The 24,654-nt window shown below is 42.3% G+C and overlaps 1 protein-coding gene and 1 non-coding gene across 5 annotated transcripts in view; one reads left to right on the top strand and one right to left on the bottom strand.

Moving 5' to 3' along the window:
- Nucleotides 1–22,747, bottom strand: part of WDFY2 (WD repeat and FYVE domain containing 2) — a 180,840-nt gene extending 158,093 nt beyond the window's left edge. For 3 of the 4 annotated variants that reach the window (XM_032874119.1, XM_032874118.1, XM_032874120.1), the window contains exon 1: nt 22,356–22,746. In XM_032874119.1, coding sequence (XP_032730010.1) covers nt 22,356–22,492 — 137 coding nt within the window. In that variant the 5' untranslated portion in view covers nt 22,493–22,746. Of the gene's footprint in view, nt 1–22,355 lie in introns of all 4 variants that reach the window. The other variant, XR_004384632.1, reaches the window with a different exon arrangement.
- Nucleotides 9,724–9,860, top strand: LOC116877402. Its single transcript, XR_004384634.1, has one exon. It is a non-coding gene; the product is annotated as a U4 spliceosomal RNA (small nuclear RNA).
- Nucleotides 22,748–24,654: the final 1,907 nt, after the last annotated feature.

Genomic DNA, 24,654 nt, shown 5'->3' with positions numbered 1-24,654 from the left:
TGCTCTTTCTACCATGTCTACCAAGGACATTGTTTGACAACAGCCCAAGAACAATTCTGTAAATGAAATTTTAGTCAAATTATTTTTATTACAATATAAAGAAAACATTCTTGGGGCGTGTGGGTGGCTCAGTCGTTAAGTGTCTACCTTCGGCTCAGGTCATGATCCCAGGGTGCTGGGACCAATCCCCACATATCTGGTTCCCTGCTCGTAAGAGATCCTGCTTCTTCTTCTCCTCCCAGGCTCTGCTCTCTCTCGCTCTCTCTCTCTCTCAAATAAATAAAATCTTTAGAAAGAAAGAAAGTGAGAGAGGGAAGGAGGGAGAGAGGAAGGGAGGAAGGAAGAAAGGAAGGAAACATTCTTGCTCAAAATGTCAGTGAGAAAATGTGGCCTGGTTTGATGACCTGGTTGTTCTAAGTACAAATAAAAGCCATGAGTGTCCCTAGAGAAGGGCTTCCCGATCTTTCCCAGCACCCTGAGTACCTACACAAAGCTCTTCGCAGCCAGAGGCACATGGCCCTGGGGCAGGGTGGGGGGCAGGGGGGTTCCAGCTGCTCCAGGCCCTCCTGGCAGCATGGAAGGCACCATTACCTCACCACATGCCTCTCATTTAAACCCCCCACAAGGGTACTTTTGCTCCATAAAGTCTGAATATAAATATTAATAGAAAACACACTGCGAGTTTAGGAAACATACAGTGGTGGAACACTTACAAATTCTCATCTAAATGAGAACAGCAAATGAATGATTTCAGGTGGTTCTACAGGCTGTCAAGAACTGGCCAGCTTTCTAATATTCCTATTTGCCAGATTAATTGATGAACTTCAGGGTGGTCCATGGCCAAAGCACTCATATGCATTAATCATCAAAGTCCCAGGCCTACATTCATTAGCCTAAGGAACATAGGCCCCCACACAAAAGACTTCAACTACAGCACTCAGGCCAATCTGGGATTCCCCTCCAAAAGCAAAGGCAGAAAGGACAGAGTTGGGGGAAGGGGAAGTGTTAACATGAGTCTTACAGGCTAGGAAATTAAAACGGAACCCATATGGAGACACTTTGTCCCAAGCGCAAAGTCAACACTGGTCAAAACAGTACAGGGTAGCTCCCCTACCTGAAGGCCTCATATGAGCAGTCCTACTACTCCTACTAGTTATCTCCCCAATACCCCATTTTGTTAAAGTGCTGCAAAAAGACAAATGCCCCATCCTCCCCTGCAGTTGGGTGAGAATGTTATGACCCAATGAAGAGCTGAAAGCCAAAGAGCCATCTTGAACCGTGAGGGAGGAAAGCCAAGAGCCATCTTGAACCACAGGGAGGAAAGCCTGCTAGAGAATGCAGCTCAAGAAGAGATAAAGACCACTCATCCTAAGATGCTTTGTGGTATGAGAAACGTAAGCCTGTACTTGGTTAACCCCAACTATAATAAAGGCCCCATGCAGCCTAAAAGGCCTTCCTCTTTCAAAGACCATCTTGTTTACCAATAAATGCATAGCCCTTTCTGATATAGATCAAAGTCAAACCTATAATTGTGTTTGTTTTAGGTCAAAAAATATTTTTTTTAATTGCAAAATGATTACCACGATAAGTTTAGTTAACATCCACCATCTTAAATAGATACCAAGAAAATTTTTTTTCCTTGTCCTAAGAACTCAGAATTTCCTCTCTTGGGAGCCGGGGTGGCTCAATGGGTTAGGCTTCTGCATGTGGGTCATGCCCCACATCGGGCTCCCTGCTCAGCAGGAAGCCTGCTTCCCCCTCACTCTCCACCTGCCTCTTTGCCTACTTGTGATTTCTGTCAAATAAATAAAATCTTAAAAAAAAAAAAGAATTTCCTCTCTTAACTACTTTCAAATATACCATATGGCAATGTTAGTTAGTCATCCTGTTGAACACCACATCCCTAGGACTTATTTGTCTTATAACTCCAAGTTTGGACCTTTTGATCACCTTCCTCCAAATCTCCCTCTCCCTAACCCCTGCCTCTGATAACCACAAACCTGATCCCTTTTTCTATGAGTTTGATTTTTTTTCCTCTGGATTCCACATGTAAGTGAGGTCATACCGTATGACCTTTCTCTGACTTATCTTTCTCTGACTTATCTCACTTACCACGAAGCCTTCAAAGTCTATCTATGTTGTCCCATATGGCATATTTCCTTCTTTTTTATGGCTGAGTAATATTCTATTACATACAAACAACTTCTTTATCTATTCATCCATTGAACACTTTGGTTGTTTCCATATCTTGGCTATTGTAAATAATGGTTGCAATGAACATGGGGACGCAAATTATCTCTACAACACAATGTTTTTGTTTCCTCTGGATATGTTCCCAGGAGTGGAACTGCTGAACTGTACGGTAGCTCTATTTTTAATTTTTTGAGAAACTTCTGTACTGTTTTCTATAGTGGCTGCACCAGTGTGCATTCCCACCAACAATGCATAAGCATTTCCTCTTCACATCTTTGCTAGCATTTGTTATCTCTTAGCTTTTTGATGATGGGCATTTTCACAGTGTGAGGTAGTATCTCAATACAGTTTTGATTTATATTTCCCTGATGATTAATGATGTTGAGCAACTTTTCATATATCTGAGAGCCACTCTTGTATCTTCTTTGGGAAAAAGTCTGTTCAGGTCCTTTGCCCATTTTTTTCCCAAGTTTTTATTTAAATTCTAATTAGTTAACATATAGTGTAATACTGGTTTCAGGTGTAGTATTTAGTGATTCATCACTTACACACAACACCCAGTACTCATCACAAGTGCCCTCTTTAATGCCCATCACCCAGCTACCCCATCCCCCCCATTGACCTCCCCTCCAGCGGCCTTCAGTTTATTCTCTATAGTTAAGAGTCTCTTATGGTTTGCCTTCCTCTTCTTTTTTCTTCCTTTCCCTGCAAAATTCCTTATCTGAGTGAAATAATATGGTATTTGTCTTTCTCTGACTGACTTACTTCACTTAGCATAATACACTCTAGCTCCAACCACATTGTTGCAAATGGCAAGATTTCATTCTTTTCAATCCTTTGCCCATTTTTAAATTGGGTGATTGATTTCACATCTACAATTTTGTAATACCAACACATGGAGCAGGTAAAGAAGGGTATCATTAGGATGTAAAAGGATGCCTACTCTCTTTCTACTTAGTTTGTATTAGAATTTGTTGACCAGTTAATTGATCTGCTAACTTTGCCTCTGAAAAACCAAATTTGGCCTTTTGTGATACCCACAGAGGCGGGTCCTTCTACCCCTCCACAAGGTCCCTGAGAGATGGCGTAGCACAGTGAAGCTGGATGGAAGGGTGGGTGGAGGTCCAATGACCCAGGGTGCACATCCCTACTTTGCCTCTTCCTGGCTGCATTTGTTCCCTCACCTTTCAAATGAGAGTAAAATAATAGCTTCATAAAATCATCTTGAGGATTTCATAAGAAAAGACACATGAAGGGCTTAACACAGTGCCTGGCACATGGTTGAGTGAGTATGCAATAAATGTTAGCTATTACTAACTACTATTAATATCCTGAGGCTTTCCAGTCTTCTCCCTGAAACGAAATACATACCGTGCCCATATGTGCTTAATGTCATTTTTCAAATTTGAGTTTGTTAAAAATATAATGAAATATATATATGTGTATATATATATATATATATATATATATATATACACACATATACATACACACACACACACACACAAGTTCATCCATCAGGGGGGAAGAAAAAAACTTTTCTTTAGCCATGTGTTTTAGAGTTTAGAAAATATGGTTACCATATGGGGTCTACTCACTAGTGCTAAAATTTGTCATGTAATAATGGGTTTTGCTCAGGAAACATTCATAGTGAAATACCTACCCATTTCTCCACCTTATATCCACTACGAGAAAATAAGAGTCAACATGTCAAATCAGCAAATGAAGCAATGAGAAAATTGTGCCAAGCAGATTTTTAAAAATCTGTATGAGCAGATTAAAAAAAAAAAAAAAAAAAAAAGGCAATGAAGATCATGAGAAAAGGAAGTCAGTGTTCCTCATTCTGCTGCTACTAGAGCAACAACCAACAATACACCAAGCTACAAGGGCACAGCCTCATTTCACGCCCACACTGTTCCAGCAGTGGGCACTTGCTCCATTGTGTACCTTACATCTCGTCTGACACTTTGTCCTTCCCACCCCCTCCCCAGGCTGCAGCAGCTATTGCCATAAGCTGCAATATGAACCCTCTTGTGGTCATAATACCCCAGTGAACAGCTGACCATGGCTGGACCAGTAAGTCCATCCCCAAGGAACTGTGGAACTAAGACTGGAAGCCTGACATCAGTCTCCCTGCTTCCTTACAGTAGAACATGTACAGTTCGGGAGCAGATGGCAGCCATGTTCTGCCACGTGGACTAAGTAAGAAAGAGAAAGCCAGTGTGAGCAAGAGAGAAGAATGGAGCAGACACAGAGAAACCCATGAGCAACACGGAGGAAGAACTTCTCCCTAAGTTCCACTCTTTAGCTCTATTCCTAGAGCCCAAATGCATCCCTGCCCTCAGATTGTGCAGGATACTTGAGCCTTCTGCCAGTAAACTCCAGAGCTGGTTTCTGCTCACTGTACTTAGAGACTGTGCCATTATCTATCACTAGAAGACAACTGGTTTCCAGATTCCCTCCCTCACTGTGAACTCCCACACAACAGGAACCTCTGTTGCTCCAATTTTGCCTACTCTGTTCTAAGTTCTGAGCTAGAGGCCTTGAAAAAACACGGTGCTGAGGATCTCAGAGCAGGAGATAAGTAAATAGATAAATAAATAATTTTAATGCATGAAAGCAGGTGTTTTACTAAACACATGAAGACAGTGCTGAGGGAATGCAGCTAGCTATCAGGAGATCAGGAGGAAGAGGCTGAGGTCACATGCAAGCGCTGTTAATCCTCAGAGTAGTTCTGTAAGTGAAGTTTACAGGGCAAAAGCTGAAATGCCCAGAGAGATCCCTATCAGGCCACATATCAGACAGAGCATGCGCAAATCCTATCGGCTTTCCTCTCGGCAAAATCATAAAACCCACAAGTAGGAAAGAGCTTAACGTTTCTCAGTAGAGACTTCTGAGTTTCACACATGCATGTACTATCACTTTAAAAACAAGTTTAATTATTTTTTTAAATGTAACTGCTACTATCTAGTTGTCTTTACCTGCTATTTTTCATTCAAATATTCAGAACTTCAGTTCTGGTAGGATTAATTAGTACCCATGGGAAATGAACTACCAAATAAGCAACCTTTCTTTTTTTAACTTAAAAAAAAAAAGGAAAAAAAAAATTGTTTCTTATGTACTATGATGATTTAATTCTCTCAAATTGCAGCAATCTCCCAGCTAAATTACATTTTAAATAACTAAATGTTTCACCATTTTAATCCCAATCTCTCTGCAAATCCATCCAGGATATATGTCACCAGCTTCAACCTCACTTTTCCACATAATATGGGCATGGACTACAAGGCAACAAAGAGACCAATTTTCTAGGTAAAAGTTTTGTAAAAGTGGAAATAAGCAATGCTAAGCCCTGAAAATACTGACTACGACAACATACTCAAAAGGAAAAACTTAATATTGAGCTATATAAAAACTGTCCAATGCTTTAAGCTTTCAAGCTCAAGTTCAGTCCTTCAGGCTCAAGAACGGAACTTTCCAGTAACTATTTAGTGGTAAAACATCAACAAGGGCCTATGCCAAAATATAAATATGTCAGTTATAGTCAAACATACAAAAGGACATCCTGGTTCCAATGAACCACTGGAAGCTACTCGAAATAATCTCAAAAAATTAACCTTTTGGGGGCACTTAGGTCATCATCTCAGGGTCATGAGATAGAGCCCCGCATTGGGCTCTGTGCTAGAGGTGTGGAGCCTCCTTGAGATTCTCTCTCCCTCTCCCTCTCCCTTATCCACCCTCCACTCATTCTTTCTCTCTAAAAAGAATAAAATTTAAAAATAAATTTAAAAAATAAATTAACTTTTTGTTCACTTATCAACAAATCAACAGTTTAAGAGAGTGCATGGATCTTCTGGGTTCAATGATACTGATATATACCTCCAGATGTATGCAACCCTTAAAGATTCATTTAGTAATTTTAAGTTATTTAAGAGTAGAGTAGTATAGCAAAGTAGCAGGACACAAGGTTAATACACAAAAGTCAATTGCTTTATTATATACCATCAGTGAACAAGTAGAATTTGAAATTAAAAACATAGTACCACTGATACTAGTACTCCCAAAAATGAAATACTTGGGTAAAAATCTAGTAAAATATGCACAAGATCTATATGAGGAAAACTACAAAATTCTGATGAATGAAATCAAAGAATAACTAAATAAATGAGGAGATCTTCCACCTTCATGGATAGGAAGACCCAATATTGTCAAGATATCATCAGTTCTTCCCAACTTGATGTGTATTTTCAATGCAAGCCCAATTAAAATCCAAGCAAATCATTTATTAATTCAAATTAGTAAACTGATTCTAAAGTTTGTGATCAGAAGCAAAGGACCCAGAATAGCCAACACCCTACTGAAAGAAAGAACAAAGTTAGAGGATTAATGAATGCCACCAGACTTCAGGACTTACTAACAAGCTATTGTAAGGAAGACAATGTGGTATGGGTGAAAGAACAGACAAATGGATCAATGTAACTGAAGAGAGAACCTGACACAGACCCCCCCCATAAATAACACAAGTGATCTTCACAAAGGAACAAAGACAATACAATGGAGCAAAGACAGTCCCTTCAACAAATGGGCTTGAAAGACTGGCATCCACTTGCAAAATGAATCTAGAGAGACCTTTACACCCTTTACAAAAATTAACTCTAAATAGATCATAGACCTAAATATAAAATGCAAAATTAATATAAAACTCTGTTCTGACAGTCCCAAGCCTACTGATGGTAGCACCCTCGGTTAGGAATATCTGAAGCACACGTTATCACTTGGAGTGAGCTCCACAGACATTTTCCCTACTATAGCCCCTACTTTTGGCTGGGCCATTTCTTGGGTTCTAAGCTCAATCACAAAATGCAGTTCACCAAGACACCACTACAGAAATTTGAGGAACCAGATTTATTACTCATAAGTTCTGGATAGTACACAGCCTCCAGAGGGTCACAGAGCAAGGTCACTGGTAGAGAAAGAGAGAGAGAATGGACCCAGGGCTCTGCCTTTACTAGGTTCCAAGGATGGTGTTGGGGGTTTCACAGGTTCACTCTTTACTGGCTAAATTAAAACATGAGAACAAGAATTAGGGCACTGAAAGGGAGAAGTGGGATCTCTCAAGCATTCACTTACCTAGGTTACCCAGAGCTTTCTGAAACAAGGACCTTCATGTGTGGGAATGACCTAGTTCCTTCTCTGGTTGTCTTATCAGAAGCTGTGTCATACAACCAGCAACACGTTTATTCAAGATGGATGCCTTTTGAAGTAAATGCCTCCACAACCAAAATGTCAGGAACTTATACTACAAACTCCTATAAGAGGAAGTAAAAGAAATTCTAGATGACCCTGGACATGGTGATCATCTTTTTAGGTACAACATCAAAGACACAATCCATGATAGAAATAATTGATAAGGGCGCCTGCGTAGTTCAATTGGTTAAGAGTCTGCTTCGGTTCAGGTCATGATCCCAGAGCCCTGGAATTGAGCCTCACATCAGGCTCCCTGATTAGTGAAGAGTTTGCTTCTCCCTCTGCCCCCTCCCCTGCTCATGTTTGCTCACTCTCTCTCTCTGAAATAAATAAATAAAATCTTAAAAAAAAAAAAAAGAATTGATAAACTGTATTTCTTTAAATCTAAAATTTCTGCTCAGTGAACGACAGTATCAAGACAATGAGAAGATAAGCCACAGACTGGGAGAAAACATTTACCAAAAAAAAAAAAAGAAAAAAAAAAAAAAAAAAAGAAAATCAAAAAAGGACTATTATCCAAAATATACAAAGAACTTTTAAAACTCAACAATAAGAAAACAAACCATTCAGGTTAAAGACAAACAAACAACAACAACAACAAAACCACGGGTCAAAGACCTTAACAGACACCTCACCAAAGAAGATCTAGAGATGGCAAATAAGCACATGAAAAGATATTCCACCTCCTGTTGTCATGGAAATGCAAATGAAAATAACAATGAGGTATCAGTACATGTCTATTAGAATGGCCAAAATCCAGAACACCAATACCATCAAATGCTGGTAAGGATTTGTGAAGCAACAGGTACTCTCCTTCAGTGCTGGAGGGAATGCAAGATGGGACAGCCACTCTGGAAGACAGTTTGGCAGTTTTTTGTAAAACTAAACATACTGGTGCCATACAATTCACCACCAATTGTACTCCTTGGTATTTACCCAAAGGAACTGGAAACATGTCCACACAAAAACCTGCACAGGAATGTTTACAGCAGTTGTACTGATAAATGCCAAAGCTTAGAAGCAACCAAGATGTCCTTCAGTAGGTGAATGGATAAATTGTGCTACATCCAGACAATGGACTATTATTTGCTGCTAAAAAGAAATGAGCCATTAAGACATGAAAAGACATGGAGGAAACGTAAATGTATATTACTAAATGAAAGAAGGCAATCTAGAAAAAGCAAAACTGTGGACAATAAAATAAAAGATCAGTGCTCGGGGGTAGTGGGGGAAACAGGATGAGGCAGAGCACAGAGGGTATTTAGAGCGGTGAAAGTACTGTTTGGTACTATAATGATGGTATGTCATTATACATTTGTCCATAAAATATACAACACCAAGGGTGAGTTTTAGGTAACCAATGGACTTTGGATGACAATGATGTGTCAGCACAGTTCATCCTTGGTAAAAATGTACCATTCTGGTAAGTGATGTTGATAATGGGGGGAGCCTATACATGTGGGGAGGCATTTTTGAAAAGAAAACAAAGAGTAAAACCAGAGAGGTGGGGTAAAGATCATACCAGAGAAAAAGGACAACCCACACATACGTACCTACAGGGAACCCACACATCTCTCTGGAGCCTTAAGACTCCTTGCCTGGGCCTCTTCCTCTCCCCATACTACTGTGAACCTTTTCAGATTAAGTAAACTTTTTTTTTCTCAGCTTTTTTCCTACTCTGTTCAGATAAAGCTCAAAGATCTACACTGTGTACATCTGATACACAGAAACTTCCCACAGTGCAACCAAATTCCAAACCAATTTAATCCATCCAAATGACCTGTTAATTCAGCTGACTACTATGTTTAAGCATAACTAGCCTAATTCAGTCTTACCTTCTGGAGAAAAATTACACATTCTTCAAAACTGTTTACCATCTGAGCTTTGAAACATAAAGAAAACTTACTAAGCCATTCAAACATAAATTCAAAAATCAGAATATAATAAATAGCCATTCCCAACACCCCTTCTCCCACAAACAAAATCAACCTCTAACATATCAGCTAGGATTCTCCGAAGGCCAGAAATGCCAATGAGCACTAAAACAGATTACTATAATTCTAATAGCATGCAAAGATTCTCTTCTACTGAAGGGAACTGACTCCAGAAAAATATTAATCCAGATCAACAAAATAATAGGCAATGTTGTAATTTTACAGGTTTTTTTACATTAGAATTTAAATGAATTTAAAATATTACATCCATCTGCTTTGAAAAAACAAAGAAAATAAAGAAAACACAAAACCCTCCAAATTCAAATAACTATATACATTTGGGGCTCCCAGCTTTGCGCAGTGGCAGTATCGTAGCCAATGAGGTTTATCTGAGGTGCGATTATTGCTAATTGAAAACATCTGGGGCGTCCAGGTGGCTCCATCAGTTAAGTGTCCAGCTCTTGGTTTCAGCTCAGATTATGATCTCAGGGTGAGAGAGACCCCTGAGTTGGGCTCCCAGTTGGGATTCTCTCTCCCTCTCCCTCTGTCCCTTCCCCTGCTAGCTCGCTCGCTCGCTCTCTCTCTCTCTCTCTCTCAAAAAAAAAAAAAAGGATATATTCATGTTTTGTATTTAGAGCCACAGTCCTTAACGTCTGTAGAGGACCTGACAACATGTGAAGTATTTTCACATACATTATGCAAAACTATGAAAAAATCAATTCAGGGACCCCTGGGTGTCTCAGTCAGTTAAACATCTGCCTTGGGCTCAGGTCATGATCCCTGGGTCCTGGAATGGAGCCCCACATCTGGCTCCCTGCTCAGTGGGGAGACTGCTTCTCCCTCTGCCCCTCCCCCCACCCATCCCGGCTTGTTCTCATGCTCTCTCTCTCTCATAAATAAAATCTTCTAAAAAATTAAATAAATAAAACGTATTAGAAAAACAGCCCACAGGAAGGAAGGCAAAGCCTAACATCCCCGTAGGAATGGCTAGATGCAGCACTTCAGAACACAGCCTGACTGAACCCCCAGAATAATCCCACGAGGTAGGTATTCTTTTAATTCCCATTTGACAGCTGCAAAGGTCATCATACCACTGGCAGATGGCAGCAGTAAGCATCCAACCCAACTCTCCCTGACTTGAGCCCCAGGCTCCAACATTGCTACAAAGCCTCCGGAGAGGGATAAAAAGGGATAAATGCCCAGCCTAATTTACCAATACCTGCCTTTATTTTATATATTTACTGTGTATAACATGAGGCTGGCTTATAAAAGCTGTCTTAATGTTTAACATATGTGCTTCCTCCTTCCACCCCTACCTAATTTTTTAGAAAGATGGGCTTTCTGGATATCTTTCCATTTCTTCTACTTCTTCTAAATACCCAAGAAACTCAAACTACTGGCGACACACAAGGGAAAGTGCTGCCTTTCAGACTCCGAGGAAGACAGGAAAGCTGCATCTCCTATGCAGTTTCCCCACGGGTAGGCAGCAGTGTGTCCCTCTCGTGGCCTTGCCCAAATGACCTTAGCCAGAAGTTGTCCATAGGAAGGGATGGCACAGCCGTATCTCCCCATCTGTCAAGAGAGGCCAGCAATCTGGACTTTTATGTGAAATCCAGATTTTTAGAACTTGGCTACTAATTCAAACTTCCAGAAACACTGCATAGGGTCAACATGCGCCTAAGGGTGAACTCCACCCACCAGCTACGGGCTTGTGATGCCCAGGCTTCCAGTGGAGAGTAGCTCAGACATACACCCCTATCTTAAAATATTCCCCATGGAATACACGGAAGATATAGCCCTTGACCTCCAAGAGACAAGCAGGGACAATGGACACATCATTTCAGGACAATGACAAATGGAAAGGGGAAGAGGTCTGTGAAGGAGAACACAGCAGCCAGCAGCCACATCTATCTCCTGACCACTGGCTTTCAGGGAGCAAGTCTGGGAAGTGGCAGTATAAAAATCCGAGTAACATTACCCTTCGGTATCTAGAGAAGAGAAACAAGGGCTCTGAACTATACGAACACACACAAACAAAAATTCAATAGCCCTGCCTTTGTATATCCAAGGTAACTCTTAAAATAGTCAAGCCTTAATGGAGCCATAGCAACAGGAAAAGCTTACCTACTTAGCGGCATGGTGGTATCATAAGAAATAAACTCCCCTCTACTCAGCACCATCTATGTTCCCAATACAAAGCCAAGTGCTGCAGGAATGTCAGCTCATCTCAATCTCACAACTACAGGAGGACGCATTATGTCCAATTTACAGATGTGGAAACTGAAACTCTGAAGTCCCAAAGTTTGGGAAAGAGCCAATCATCTGGAGCCAAATGATGCCTATCCTATTAAAAACTCACCAACCCGGCCAGAGAGACTCAGGCTATTATCGGAGACAGATAACGGGATGCCATGAAGAACAACTCATTAGTTACAGTAACTGAAAGTATAGAACCAATATTTTTTTCTAAGATCTTATTTATTTATTTATTTGACAGAGAGAGAGAGGTGAAAAGTAGGCAGAAAGGCAGGCAGAGAGAGAGGGGGAAGCAGGCTCCCCACTGAGCAGAGAGCCCAATGCAGGACTCAATCCCAGGACCCTGAGATCATGACCCGAGCCGAAGGCAGAGGCCCAACCCACTGAGCCACCCAGGCGCCCCAGTACAGCACCAATATTAAAAGAAACCCACAGTAGGCCCTGTTGATTATGAAATTTAATTTTGTGATAAAGGCAGTTTCACAAAAACATACAAAAGAAAGCATAAGGACTATTCAGTAAATGAAGTCGAAATAATCAACAGCAAATTTCAGAAATACCCTTTACACTCCCCAGTTTATACCATCCAACAAAATACATTCCAAATGAATCAAGAAGTTACTTTTCCACCAAATTATATAACCATGATAAACAAAATATACATATGCAATGACTCCCTGGGGAAAGAAAATTACTTCCCAAAATTAGGCAAGATAGAAGAAACTTCACTAGCAAGAAAGCACAGATGGTTCAATTAAAAAGTAAATGTTTTCTGTGTGAAAAATAAACAGAGGATAAGGCATATTTCTGGATATACAATAGACAAAAGGTTAATATCCTTACTATACCTATGGAATACATGCACAAGAAATTGTGCAGAAGAACCAGGAGCCATCAATGGGGAAACAAAGGACAGGAACAGACAATTCACAAAAAGGAAATATAACAAGTAAAGAAATAAATAAAAAAATATCCAGGGGCACCGGGGTGGCTCAGTCGACCAGGCATTGACTCCTGGTTTCAGCTCTGGTGGTGATCTCAGGGCATTAAGATCAAGCCCCTTGTCAGGCTCTACACTCAGCACCGAGCCTGCTTGAGATTCTCTCTTTCCCTCTCCCTCCCCCTCTGCCCATCTCCCACACTCTCTCTCTAAAACAAATAAATACATAAAATCTTTTTAAAAAATATTCATGAGCCATCCAAAACATACAAATTAAACATCAACGAAGCAAGGGCCAAGAGACCAGTGGGGACAACAGACACACTGTATCAGGACAACATGGTAAACGGAAAGAGGAAGAAGCCTGCAAAGGAGAACACTGTGGCCAGCAGCCACACACATCTCCTGGCCACTGGCTGTCACGGGGCAGATCTGGGATGCGGCACACTGACAGAGTAGAAGGCCAGAGTAATGCCACCCTTACAGAAGAAATTATCACGTAAACTATAAAAAAGGTTTTTAAAATGATAATATCCGTGGCTGGTCAGATGTGGCCAAACTAATATTCCAGTATTATACACTAATATCATAAAGTGGCACAAACATTTTGGAAAGCAATATTGCAAAATTTTTCTAATTTTTCCTTAAAAAATAATCCAAAAATATGGGGGGAACATAGCTATATGCCTAACAGTTTTCATCCTAACATTTAGATTATCAGTAGCTTGAGAGCAGGGTGTCTTGCTCACCAAGGGCCAAGTACATACAGTATAAGCCTTACATAAATACAAGTGCAAATGAAGGAAAAGAAAAATATACAGTCACTGAAGATGATGGCTAAAGACAACATAGCAGGTGGCACAATTTTAAGCGGGGGCAAGAATAATAAAAGTATGTGATTACAGTCCTATTTTTGAAAGCTACATTACCAAAACTTCTGGAAGGAAATACATATAACACACTAACAGTCACTGTGTTATGAGGTTTATGGTGATCATTTTTTATTATGTTTGTATTATCTTTAAATGTAAACATTCTCCAGAGGGATTGTTACGGTTATTTAAAACACAAATTGATCCTCAAAAATTGAAGAAAAGATTTTTTAAAATGCAGTAACAGGGGCTCCTGGCTGGCTTGGTCGGTAGAGCATAGCAGCTCTTGAGCTCAAGGGTTGTGAGTCTGAGACCCACGCTGAGTTTAGAGACTGCTTAAAAAAATAAATTTTAGACCTTCCACCATATGAGGACACCGCAAGAAGGTACCAACTGTGAGGTAGAAGGAGGGATTTCCTCTGACTGCTCTAATGGCTTGACCTGGGACTTCCCAGCCTCCACCACTGGTCATGCATCCTTAGATCTTCTAATTTCTGAGATGGACAAGGCCAGGAGGGCATTTACGAACAGTCTGGATCCACCAGCCTAAAGGTGATGCCCATTCTGCCTTAGGCAAATGACAAGGGTATCTCTCCCTGATAACAAAGCTGCACAGCAATCAAATTATACCTAGAAGGAAGGGGGGTGTCAGTGGGTGACTCCCATGTGATGACGCTGAAATGGCCTGATGGGAGACACGACCCCCTGTACAGACTGGACACTCTAGTTATCCTCCACTTCCAAGTCTAGAGACACACCACTCATGTTTGCTTCTCAGACTCTGCTTTATGTTCCCATTACTGTCACACCAACAGCACCCCACGACTTGTCTTTCACATGTCCATTCAGTCAGTCATTAACAGTTGGTGGTGGTGATGTTGGTGGTTGTATGTCAGGGGGAGGGGAGAGAAAGGGAGGTGATGTTACCAATATTGTTCATGGAGGGGGCGCCTGCGTGGCTCAGTCAGTTAAGCATCTGACTCTTGTTTTCTGCTCAGGTGATGATCTCAGGGTTGTGAGATGGAGCCCTGTGTCGGGCTCTTTGCTCAGCAGGGAGTCTGCTTGAGATTTTTCTTTCTCCCCTCCCTTTGCCCCTCCCCCCCACTCATTCTCTCTCTCTCTCTAAGAAATAAATGTTTTAAAAGAAATTTTTTTTAAGTAACAACAAATGGAAAAGGCACAGAATCCCCAAACAGCTCCACATTATAGGTAAAAAGCTAAAAGACCAGCTAAAGAGAAAAGCACAGGGAGGTGAGCAGCTGACATTCATAATTTGGATGAGAAGCACCATCTCTGAGTCCTAAAACTCAGGAATAAATGAACACATCACAGGAAGCCAAAACACAGCCACTTACAGCTGCTCAGTCTGCTGTGCTTCTGGTGTTCTCTGAGCTTCTGGCTCGGGGCTCGAAGGGTTCAGGACTCTGAGACGAAGTCAGTGCTCTGGTCTCTAGAAATTCAGAAAGGCAGGGCAGGCCAGGGGCGGAAAAGGCTGGGGGGCAAGAGCAGGCAGTGAAGGTCCCTAAGGGGAACTGTATTCCCACCTTCCAGAAAAAAAGATCTTTCTCTAAAGCTCTGCCTTTCAACCTGCTGTTCTCAACTCTGGCTCATGAAATCAGCTGAATGAGTCACAACCATGCACACGACAACGGAACAGATGCATGCATGTCACATTTAAAGGACACCATTTTACAGAACTTTGGTTTTGGTTATATACGTGCATATGTGTGAGAGTCTACAGTTTGGGGTAGCACAGCTAAATATATTTCTTACTATGATATGTGGTCAAAAGGTGTCAAAGGCATTACTCTAGACCACTCAGTCCCTGACAAGGGGACCAGCAAACCAGCCAGAGCTAAGCTATTCAGTTATTTGAAACTAAAGGATTCATCCAGAAGTAGGAATGCAGTGAATCCAGTTCAGCTGAGTATTTGGCACCAATACAAAACAAACGCCTCTTTAATACTTCATCCAGGAAGAAATAAGCGCTGCCTCCAAAGGCTCCAGAAAGCATCATTTTAGAACTGCCTCACATAGTACGGGCCACTTCTTCCGCTCTCCACACCTCCCTCGGCTCAAGGTTTGATTGAGGGTGATGTGGCTGCAGACAGTTTACGCCTGTCTAGTCACCATGCGGGCACGCCACACTGCCAGAGTCACAGCTCAGAAACCCTACACGGTCCTTGGCCAGATGGGAGAAACTGAGGCTTTGAGTGATGAAATGCCCTAGGCAGTGCCCAAGGTCAATGCTGGGAACAGCTGAGATCAGATTCCCAGGCCCAGTTCTCCTCCAAGAATCTTTAAATTAAAGGCACATGAAGAGCACAAAGCAGCCTACCCTGCCAAGAGACCAGCAGATGACTTTGTTTTCTTTTTTTTTTGGTCTCATTTGCTAGTTTCTTACACCTCTGAACTAATTTTTTTTAATTCTTTTTTTTTTTTAAGTAGGCTCCACGCCTAAAGTGGAACTTGAACTCACAACCCTGAGATTAAGATCTGAGTTGAGATCAAGAGTCAGATGCTTAACCGACTGAGCTACCCAGGTGCCCCTGCATTAATTTTTACTGATGACTAAATGCAATGTTTGGATGAGGAGGACCCCTGCCCTTTAAAAAAAAAAAAAAAAAAGTAATGAAACTGCCTGAAGGTGCACAAGCAAAGTTATTTTTTGTGTTAGAAAAGTTTTAGGTTAACTGTGGCATCTCCTTGGAAGATCTATTGAAATAAAAATTCCTTCTATTCTGATACTGCAGTTGAGAAGAAAAGCTTGGCTTGAGGCCACTTCTTTTTCAGGTAAGTATATATTGTATATAATCTAGATTACGCTACAGATACCAACAGCTCACTACTTGAAATAATCTTTAGTCACAATTTACTTATTGATTTCTACATGCCACTGTGTTTTAATTTTCCCCAAACTGTTAACTTTTTAATGGCATCAAGATGATTCTCAATGACAAATAGAAAATGTTTCCCTGTCAAAGCCAAATTCAACGTGAAAACTGAGACAGGGAAAGATGCTATACGAGGAAAAGTAGTATTTCCTTTTTAACAGTTTTGATTTGGTTTGCTTGGAACAGATCAGCCCTCTAAAGCCTCCTCATCCAGCTACTAACATCCTATGATTTTTACTTATTTTTCTTTTTCAAAGTAAGTTTAGTTAACACATGAGGTATAAGATTGTTGGTCAGGATTTCACAATCCAAGAATCACTCATTTTCAAAGGGTCCGAATTTTCCATTGTCCTGCAGATGAATGTACCCTGATTAAGATCTCTGAGGTCCTGGACAGAATCTGGTGTAAGTGCATACATTAAGTAGGAATTTCAGAACCATCAGGAGCTCTGAGGTCACTGGGAGCTAAGCCTCCTCCAGTAAGCCTCCTTAAACAAGCTTTCCCATAGTGATCTTTTCTTAAAAAGTCAATCTGTATTCTGACCTTTAGAGACATAGAGGCAGCCTGTTTCCAGACAGATTTGCTGGCATTAAGACTGCCTCATGCTCTGAATTCAGCATCAAGGTCTAATTTTCAACAATCACATGGAGTAAATTCCCATTTGGGGCCCTTGAAACCAGCAATTATTACCACCTAGTGAAGAGTCTCAAGTGCATAGTTGAAAGTTTATTAATTTTATGCCATTAAACAGACAAATGACACACTCAAAAATTTATTTAGATGGGTTCTAATTTTGTCCCCTTTAATGACCTCGTATCATCACTCTTAAGAACTCAACTTTCAGAACTTGCACTGTGGGAAACCTCTGATTTGCATTTTCCAAATATCTCTTTGATGCAAGTATGATAAAATACATGGCATCAAACTACCAGGAACTCAGCTGAACTGAGCCAAGGTCTAACTATTAGTGAAACAATGGTTTCAGCCAGAGAACTGAGACAGTGCAATTTCACAATGATAAGAACCAATGGTAAATCAACCAAGAGCATAAGGATTTATAAAACGAAATGAAATTTTAACGTATCTTTTCAAGAAATAGTCAAGTAGTGGTAACCACTTAGAATCGAGTAGTTCAGAATGAAAAAACAAAAACAAAAACAAAGCGAAAAACAAAAAACACCTTAGAGATTAAAAAAAAAGAAAAAAAATCCAACCCTTCTCTTGTCCCAGTCCCTTTCCAACCTCATCCCCTGCTTTACTGTTAATCTGGCTGAAAGCAAACTACTAAGTTTTTCTCAGGCTCAACTCAAATATCTTTTCTCTATCTTTGCTCCAGGAAACTCACCACCTCCTCAAGCCAATTCATTCCAAACTGGTGATTGATCAGCCATTGTATAACTCGTTCAATGAATATATGCCGCCTTGTGCTAGGCACTAGGGATCAGATCTCCTCATTGGAAGATAAAAATCTCACTCTTTTACCATGGGAGGGGGGAGGGGTTCTGTCTGCCCTTAGGGATCACAGGGAACACTATGTTGCATAAATTGGTCCTGAACAAAATTAGAATATAAGATGGTCATCCCCCCACACTCCCTTCTCCATTACACTCATCCCCAACAGTGCCTCCCCCAACCACCCATCAGAGATCAGAGTCTCCTCCCCAATACCCCACCACCACAGCCCTGGATCTTTTTATCCAGAAAAGAATTTCAAATTCTTGTGCCCAGAGGTTTTAGAAACTTTCACTCATAGTCACTTCTCTGGAGACACTAATTTTCCAGAGTCCTCAAATCACTCAGAACTGAGTTCTGAATTCAAGCTGACTGGCTGCTGAATCTATACTCTTAACCAGTCCATTTTAGTGCTTCTCAGTAAACGGGAGTTTTCTTTTCCTCCTCTACCTACAATGCTCTTTCCTTTACCCTCACTTTTTCACATGAACTCCTAGTCATCCTGCAAGATCCATATGTAGAAGCACTCCTTTTCTCTAACCACCACAAGCAGAGATTCTTCAGTAACCCCAGACGACGACGTTTGTACCTGTCTTCAGCACATCTCTTTATACTGAGATAAAAACAGACTGCGCCCCCCACCCCTTTACCTACTGCAAAGGTACAGACTCCTGGCAAAGGAAGAATTTTCTTTAACTGCCCACTAGTAACAACCCAGAGTTACTAAAACTCTCTGTATGAATACCAAGACTGTTGATTTCTGTTAAAAATGAATATAAAGAATATATAAATGTAGATGTCTAGATGGGGCTGGGGTCCCACTTAGAGAGAGGTCTCTCCTGGCCTTCATCACTGGAGAAGAAGCCATCACAGGACAAGGAAGCTCCCAGGAAGCTACAGACTAGATGTCAGTGTCAACTATAATCAAGCTAAGCAAAGAATGATAAGATGGCATCCACTCAGAAAAGACAGTCCACAAGGCAGCTTGTACATGAGGAACTCAAAGTACCAAAGGTGGGTGTGTCTCCCAGAGACAGAATCCAGAAGCCAACTATATGCAAATCAAAGACACAGAAATGGCCAGGCAGTTCCCAGAACTGGGAACTGATATCACCAGAAATCTAATCTTTGAAATCAGATTGTTTTTCATACTTCTTATGTTCCCTTATATTTCCTTCCTTGGTCTCTAGTAAAGTTCCAGGCTATCCTAACTGTGCTAAGGTAAACTGAGGATGAGGGTTTTTAAACTTACTTTAAACTGAGGATGAGGCCTGAAGATTAGAATGTTATCAACCCACTACTGAGGGTTTTTAAACTTACTTTAAACTGAGGATGAGGCCTGAAGATTAGAATGTTATCAACCCACTACTGACAGCAGCAGTAGGATGAAAATGGTAATCCAAGTGAAAGAATCCCCCAAAAGACGATAAAATGTAGGGGACAATAAGGGTTGCAGAATCTGGCCACTCTTCCCTCTCCAAAAATTCTCTTTTCGATACTAAATCTTAGAGGTTGTGGTTTTGTTTTATAATCTTCTAAAACTTCCCAGCACTAAATTGTATCTTGAAAGGATCTTGTCATTTCACCAGTGTAGTCTACTCAAGTGCTCAGAACACAACAAAAACTTAAATGTTTGTTGATGGAATGCACGAAGCAATGCATGGACTTTCAAAGTTGTAGGGCACCCTGAAGACCACCCAATCCAGTCCTTCTCCCACAAGTGCACATCTGTCCACACAGGGCTTTAATAGGTTGTCATAAAAGTCATTCAATAAATATCAACTAAATACCTACAATAGCTAAGATGCTTTCAGGAACAATAACAAAAATATATCAGTCACTGATGCACAGCAAATGCTTGGGGGGCCCAGCATGCATCAGGCACTTTGCTAGGCCCTAAAGATATTACAATGAATAAAACACACATAGCACCGTGGGAAATTATGGAGAAGATGAATGGACCCTAAGTATAAATAATACTGTTTAAAATAGAAAATGTTAAGTGTTTTCTAAGGCTAGATAAAGCTATCTGGATTCAGAAATCAAAAAGGGAAACCAGCTTTCCAAAGAACTTCTGGGACACTGCCATACAGGATAGGACGTTATTTGTGATTTAACCTTGGAGTTCAGGAATGAAAACTGTTAGTTTCTAGTTGAAGCAGTTAATGAAAATGGCTTTATAGGTTTTGATGAAAATCAATATTCTATCTTCATATCTTTAACATTATGTCAAATGGCACAATGATGGATTTTGAAAGAGATCAATTCTCTTTTAATGAAAACCATAATCAAAACAGAGCTCTAAATAACAAAGTTGTTGTCACTTGTGAGTATGGAAACATAGATTTGCCAATTTGAATATTAGTAAAACACATGTAAAGAATAATTCTGGACTTATGGGTGGACCTTATTTATTTAACGGTAACTCTATAATAAAATAATTTCTATTACTTACATTTTAAACTAGAAAAGTGAGAATTAAGCTACCATATAGGTAAACGTCACATTTCTTTTGTCCTGTAATCAAATGAGATTTATCTTCCAGTTTCTTTCATATATGCTACTTCAGCTTCTCCAAACACCTTGAAATGCATCCTACTAAAGCTGTTTCCTTCAAGATAAATACACTAGAATGGAAATCAGGAGACTCAGGAGCTAGGCCTGACTTCACCACCTGCTACATGAATTTGGGCAGGTAAATTCTCTTGCCTTAATTTTGTCATCCGTGAAACGAAGCAGTTAGAGCAAATAACCTCTAAAATCCCTCTGAACTTTTAAAAAACAAAACAAACAAAAAAAAAACTCTGAAAACTAACCTCTACTCCTAAACCATGAACCAAAACAAAAAGTTTCAAAACTAATATTAAAGGAGCTTAAGTTTAACCAATGTTCTCCTTCTTTTACTTGACTTATAAAACTTATTTATCAATTTCCTACAGCAGTTAAGTTGAGCAGTTTCATCTACAGCAGTTATAGACTGAGAAAGTAAAGTCAATATATCCCTTTAGAAACAATGCCATAGGGGCACCTGGGTGGCTCAGTGCGTTAAGCCTCTCCCTTCCACTAAGGTCATGATCTGAAGGTCCTGGGATGGAGCCCCATATCAGGCTCTATGCTCAGCCTCTCTCTCTCTGCCTGCCTCTCTGCCTACTTGTGATCTCTGCCTGTCAAATAAATAAATAAAATCTTTAAAAAAAAATTAAACACTCATAAACTACTTTGAATTTCAAAAGGTTTTCAATCCACGTACTCCATTTCGGCAACATATTTCTTCTGTTCGCTATAGAGTGCTTGCCACTGACCTATGTTTACAATTTCCCCCCACTGGATCTAGGAAATGACTCGAGCACATTTTGGCCATTTGTATGGAGGATGATGTAGACAAGCATGGGTGATTAATATACGCATCCTAGTTCTACTGAAGAAACCTATCATATAAAGAAACCTATCAGGCAAATTTTTGTTAGGCCACACTGTATGCAAAGTGTGGAAATGACTATAAAGACAGTAATGAACACGTTACTACTTTACCCCTGCCTGCAACTATCCTGGTCACAGAAAAAAAAATTCTCTACCTCAGCATAATTTGAATTTACATTAAGAAAACCTAACTACTGTTTTAAGGTAAAAAGCCCCTTCTCATATACCTCCAAAGAGCTACAATTTTTATAACCCTAGCTGGTATTATTGAAACAAGTCCAGATAAACACCGTAATTACTATACTCAGGCATCATTCCTATGGAAATCTGCTTCATCGGCTTAATTTCTGCATATTAAATGAATTAAGTTAAAGTGCAAACGCTATTGTCTGAAAAACAAGGGAAATTATTAAAGGCAGAACAACGGGCTCCACTTCTGCAAATTAAGCAAAATTAAGCAAAAAGAAAGGAAGCAAGCAAAGGGAAGGAACTCGAGAGCTATTTGCAGCAGTGGTCCCTTGCAAGTTCTGGGAGCTTCCCCTCCAGCTCGAAGAAATAAGAAAAGGAATGCAAAGAAGAGAAGGCACCTCTCCTTTCAGGCAGGAGCCCAAAGTTACACTCTTTTCACAACTTGCAATATTCGTTGAATTCAGTTTAAGATGTACAGGAGATCTGGATTCCGTGGGACTGACTGGGAAAAGGGAGTGGCATTTACTTTCTGTCTGGAGCCCTAAGAACTGTACCAGAGCACTCAAAAACCCTTAGTTATCTAGCTCTCGGAGCATCCTTCCCACGCACACACCTGCAGGACTGGGCGGCCCCACCCTCTTCCCCTCCGGTCCTTAGGGCTGGACCAAGGTCCAGTGGCCCGCGCACCGTTAGTCTAAGGGCCACCCTGGCACGGCCAGCGCCACCCGCCCCGGGCAAGGCCAGAGCGCACGCCGCCGTCTGGTCTCCGCTTCTCAGAGCCACGCAGTGGCGGCGGAGCGCAGCTGGACACCAGCACCACCAGGATGCGCATTATAATAAAAACTTGGGGGAGTACGTCTACACTCGCGCCGACGTGGAGGCACAGCCCGGAACCCGGGTTCCGGGACCGCCGGCCCGTCCCGCCCCTCCTCGCGGCTGAGGGGCGGCGGTCCGTACCTGTCCTCCGAGACGCTGATGACGCCCTCCTCCTTGGGCACGATCACGGCCATATTCACCACCTCCTGGGACCCCTCGACCCGCTGCAGCAGGATGGGCTTGCGGGTCAGCGGCTTGGGCTGGATCTCCGCCGCCATCGGGAAGAGGGGGCGCGCCGGGGGCGCCGCCGACAACCGCGCCGCGGGGCCGGGCTGAGGAGACCGCTCGGGTACGGGCACAAGCGGAGACAGGGACTCTGAGTGACCGGAGCGGGACGCCGGGGACCCGCGATCATAGCCTGGCCGCCGCTCCGGGAACGACTCCGCGCTCCCGGCTTGGGGCACCGAAACCGCCAGGACCTGGGAGGCAAGCCGGCGCCAGCACCGGAGGAGGGGGCGGAGAGCTGGGGGGCGGAGCCGATGGGGGCGGGGCCTTCCCCAGGGGGTGGCCGCTGGTGGGCGCGAGGGCGGCTGCACTTCCGGAAGAGTGGTGGAGATGGAGAGGAAACCTGAAAAAGGAGGCGGGGCGCTGGAGGCCCAATGCGCGTGCGTCAGCTCACTGCCGCGTTTCCGCTCCGCCCCTTTATGATTCCCGACGCCAAGCCGGACCGTCCCTGGAACGCATGCGCCTTCTATTATCTGCGGTCTCCTAGACTCAACACCTTCCACATCCAGTGTTTTTAATCTCCCATGAACGCGCGTGTAAACACCCCTGGGAACGCGCTTGCCAGAGGCTCGCCCCCTCCAAATCCCTAAGAAGGGGCGGGGTGGGGCGGGGAAAAGGGCGCCTGGGCGAGGCCGGAAAGAGAAGAATCCTGCAGAAGGAAAGAAGCTGAACTAGTTGGGACGTGACTGGGCATGCGCACGGGTTACCTGTACTGAGCGGCCTTAACAATGATCCTGCTGCGGCGGGAGGCAGCGTGCTGCTCCCAGCATGCACCAGGCCCAGGTTCCCAGGGGCTCCTGGGAGTTGTAGTTTTTCGGAGCCTCCTCTCCCTTATCCTGGAATGACCTATCGCCCGCTTCGGAGCCCGGCAGCTTCCCTGGAAATTGGCTGAGTCGCGGCACCGACTCACCTCTAAGGAGGGAATTGAGGGGCAGCCCAGGGCTGAACAGGTAGGCTGTCACTGCACCCTGGTTCAGACTGCTGCCTATAATAGTGGAGCACTAGAGATGGAGAAAGAAGAGAATCTCTCATTCGAGTGTCTTCGAGGGAGTTTCCAAATCATCTGTAGTGTAATCTTTCTGGTTTTCTTAAATGACTCCGTTACTAGCCCAAGGGTACTTTAGCTCCCAGTTAGGGCTATGCGCCACCCCCCACCCACCACCGCACAACTTGAACACAGGCTCCCCTTGCTCCTGGTCCTGTCTTCTTTCCATTCCCCAGTAATCCAGCCTTTCTGGCTTGCTCCAGAGACAATGGAGAGAGTTACTGTGATTATTGAATAAATGTTAGGTGCCTGGCACAGGGCCTGGCAAGCGGGGTTGTTCGTTATGTGATGACCCAACTAAGCCCTCCCAGAGCTAACAAACTAGCTGAAGAGTGGCCATGCGGTGTGATTGGGCTGGCAAGGGCTTTGGAGGTCAGAAAAATAATATACCAGAGCTGGGCAAAGACATGACAGGCCTCACAGAAATGCATTTCTAGGGCAGGTTTTTGGCAGCCAAGGCAGTGTGGTGGTGCTAAGGATCTGTCTTGAAGCACACAGTGCAACTCTTTACCACCTCCTGTCTCTGCAGAAATTCTGTAAAGCACTTGAAAGTAAGATAGGTATTTTCCAGTTCTGGGACCTAGAACAAGGCATTCCACTTCTCTGAGCCTCAGGTTCCCCATCTATTAAGTGGAAAATAATAATACCTACCTTGAGTGTTGTGTGAGACCCACAAAAGACATATTTTAAGTGCCTTCACCCACAAAAGGTCCTTTAGGGCTCCAGGGATTAGGACATGGACATATCTGGGGGGTCATTATTCATCCTACCACAATGGTGTGAAATACTATTCTTATGCTCCTGACTCTGTTTATCTCTACCCCAGCCTCACTGCTGAACCTCAAACTCACATATGTAATGCTACTTCACTTTGTCACTTGACTGTTTAATAGGTGTTCCAAACATTCCCAAACAGCATCTTTAAATCTACTGCATCATTCACTCAATGGTTCAAAACTAAGTTCCTAAGAGTCATCCTTGCTTCTCTTTTCCTCACAACTCCTATCCAAACCATTAAGTCCTATCAGCTCTAACTCCAAAGTAGATCTTGAATTTTCCCACTCATATCACCTCTACCCCAGTCCAGGTCACCATATGCTCTGGTCTCTA

This window comes from Lontra canadensis, unplaced genomic scaffold, assembly GCF_010015895.1.
Source record: "Lontra canadensis isolate GAN:19392208 unplaced genomic scaffold, GSC_riverotter_1.0 scaffold51, whole genome shotgun sequence".
Taxonomy (NCBI): domain Eukaryota; kingdom Metazoa; phylum Chordata; class Mammalia; order Carnivora; family Mustelidae; genus Lontra; species Lontra canadensis.
Note: the sequence above shows the minus strand (reverse complement) of the source record. Positions and strands in the feature narration are given on the sequence as shown.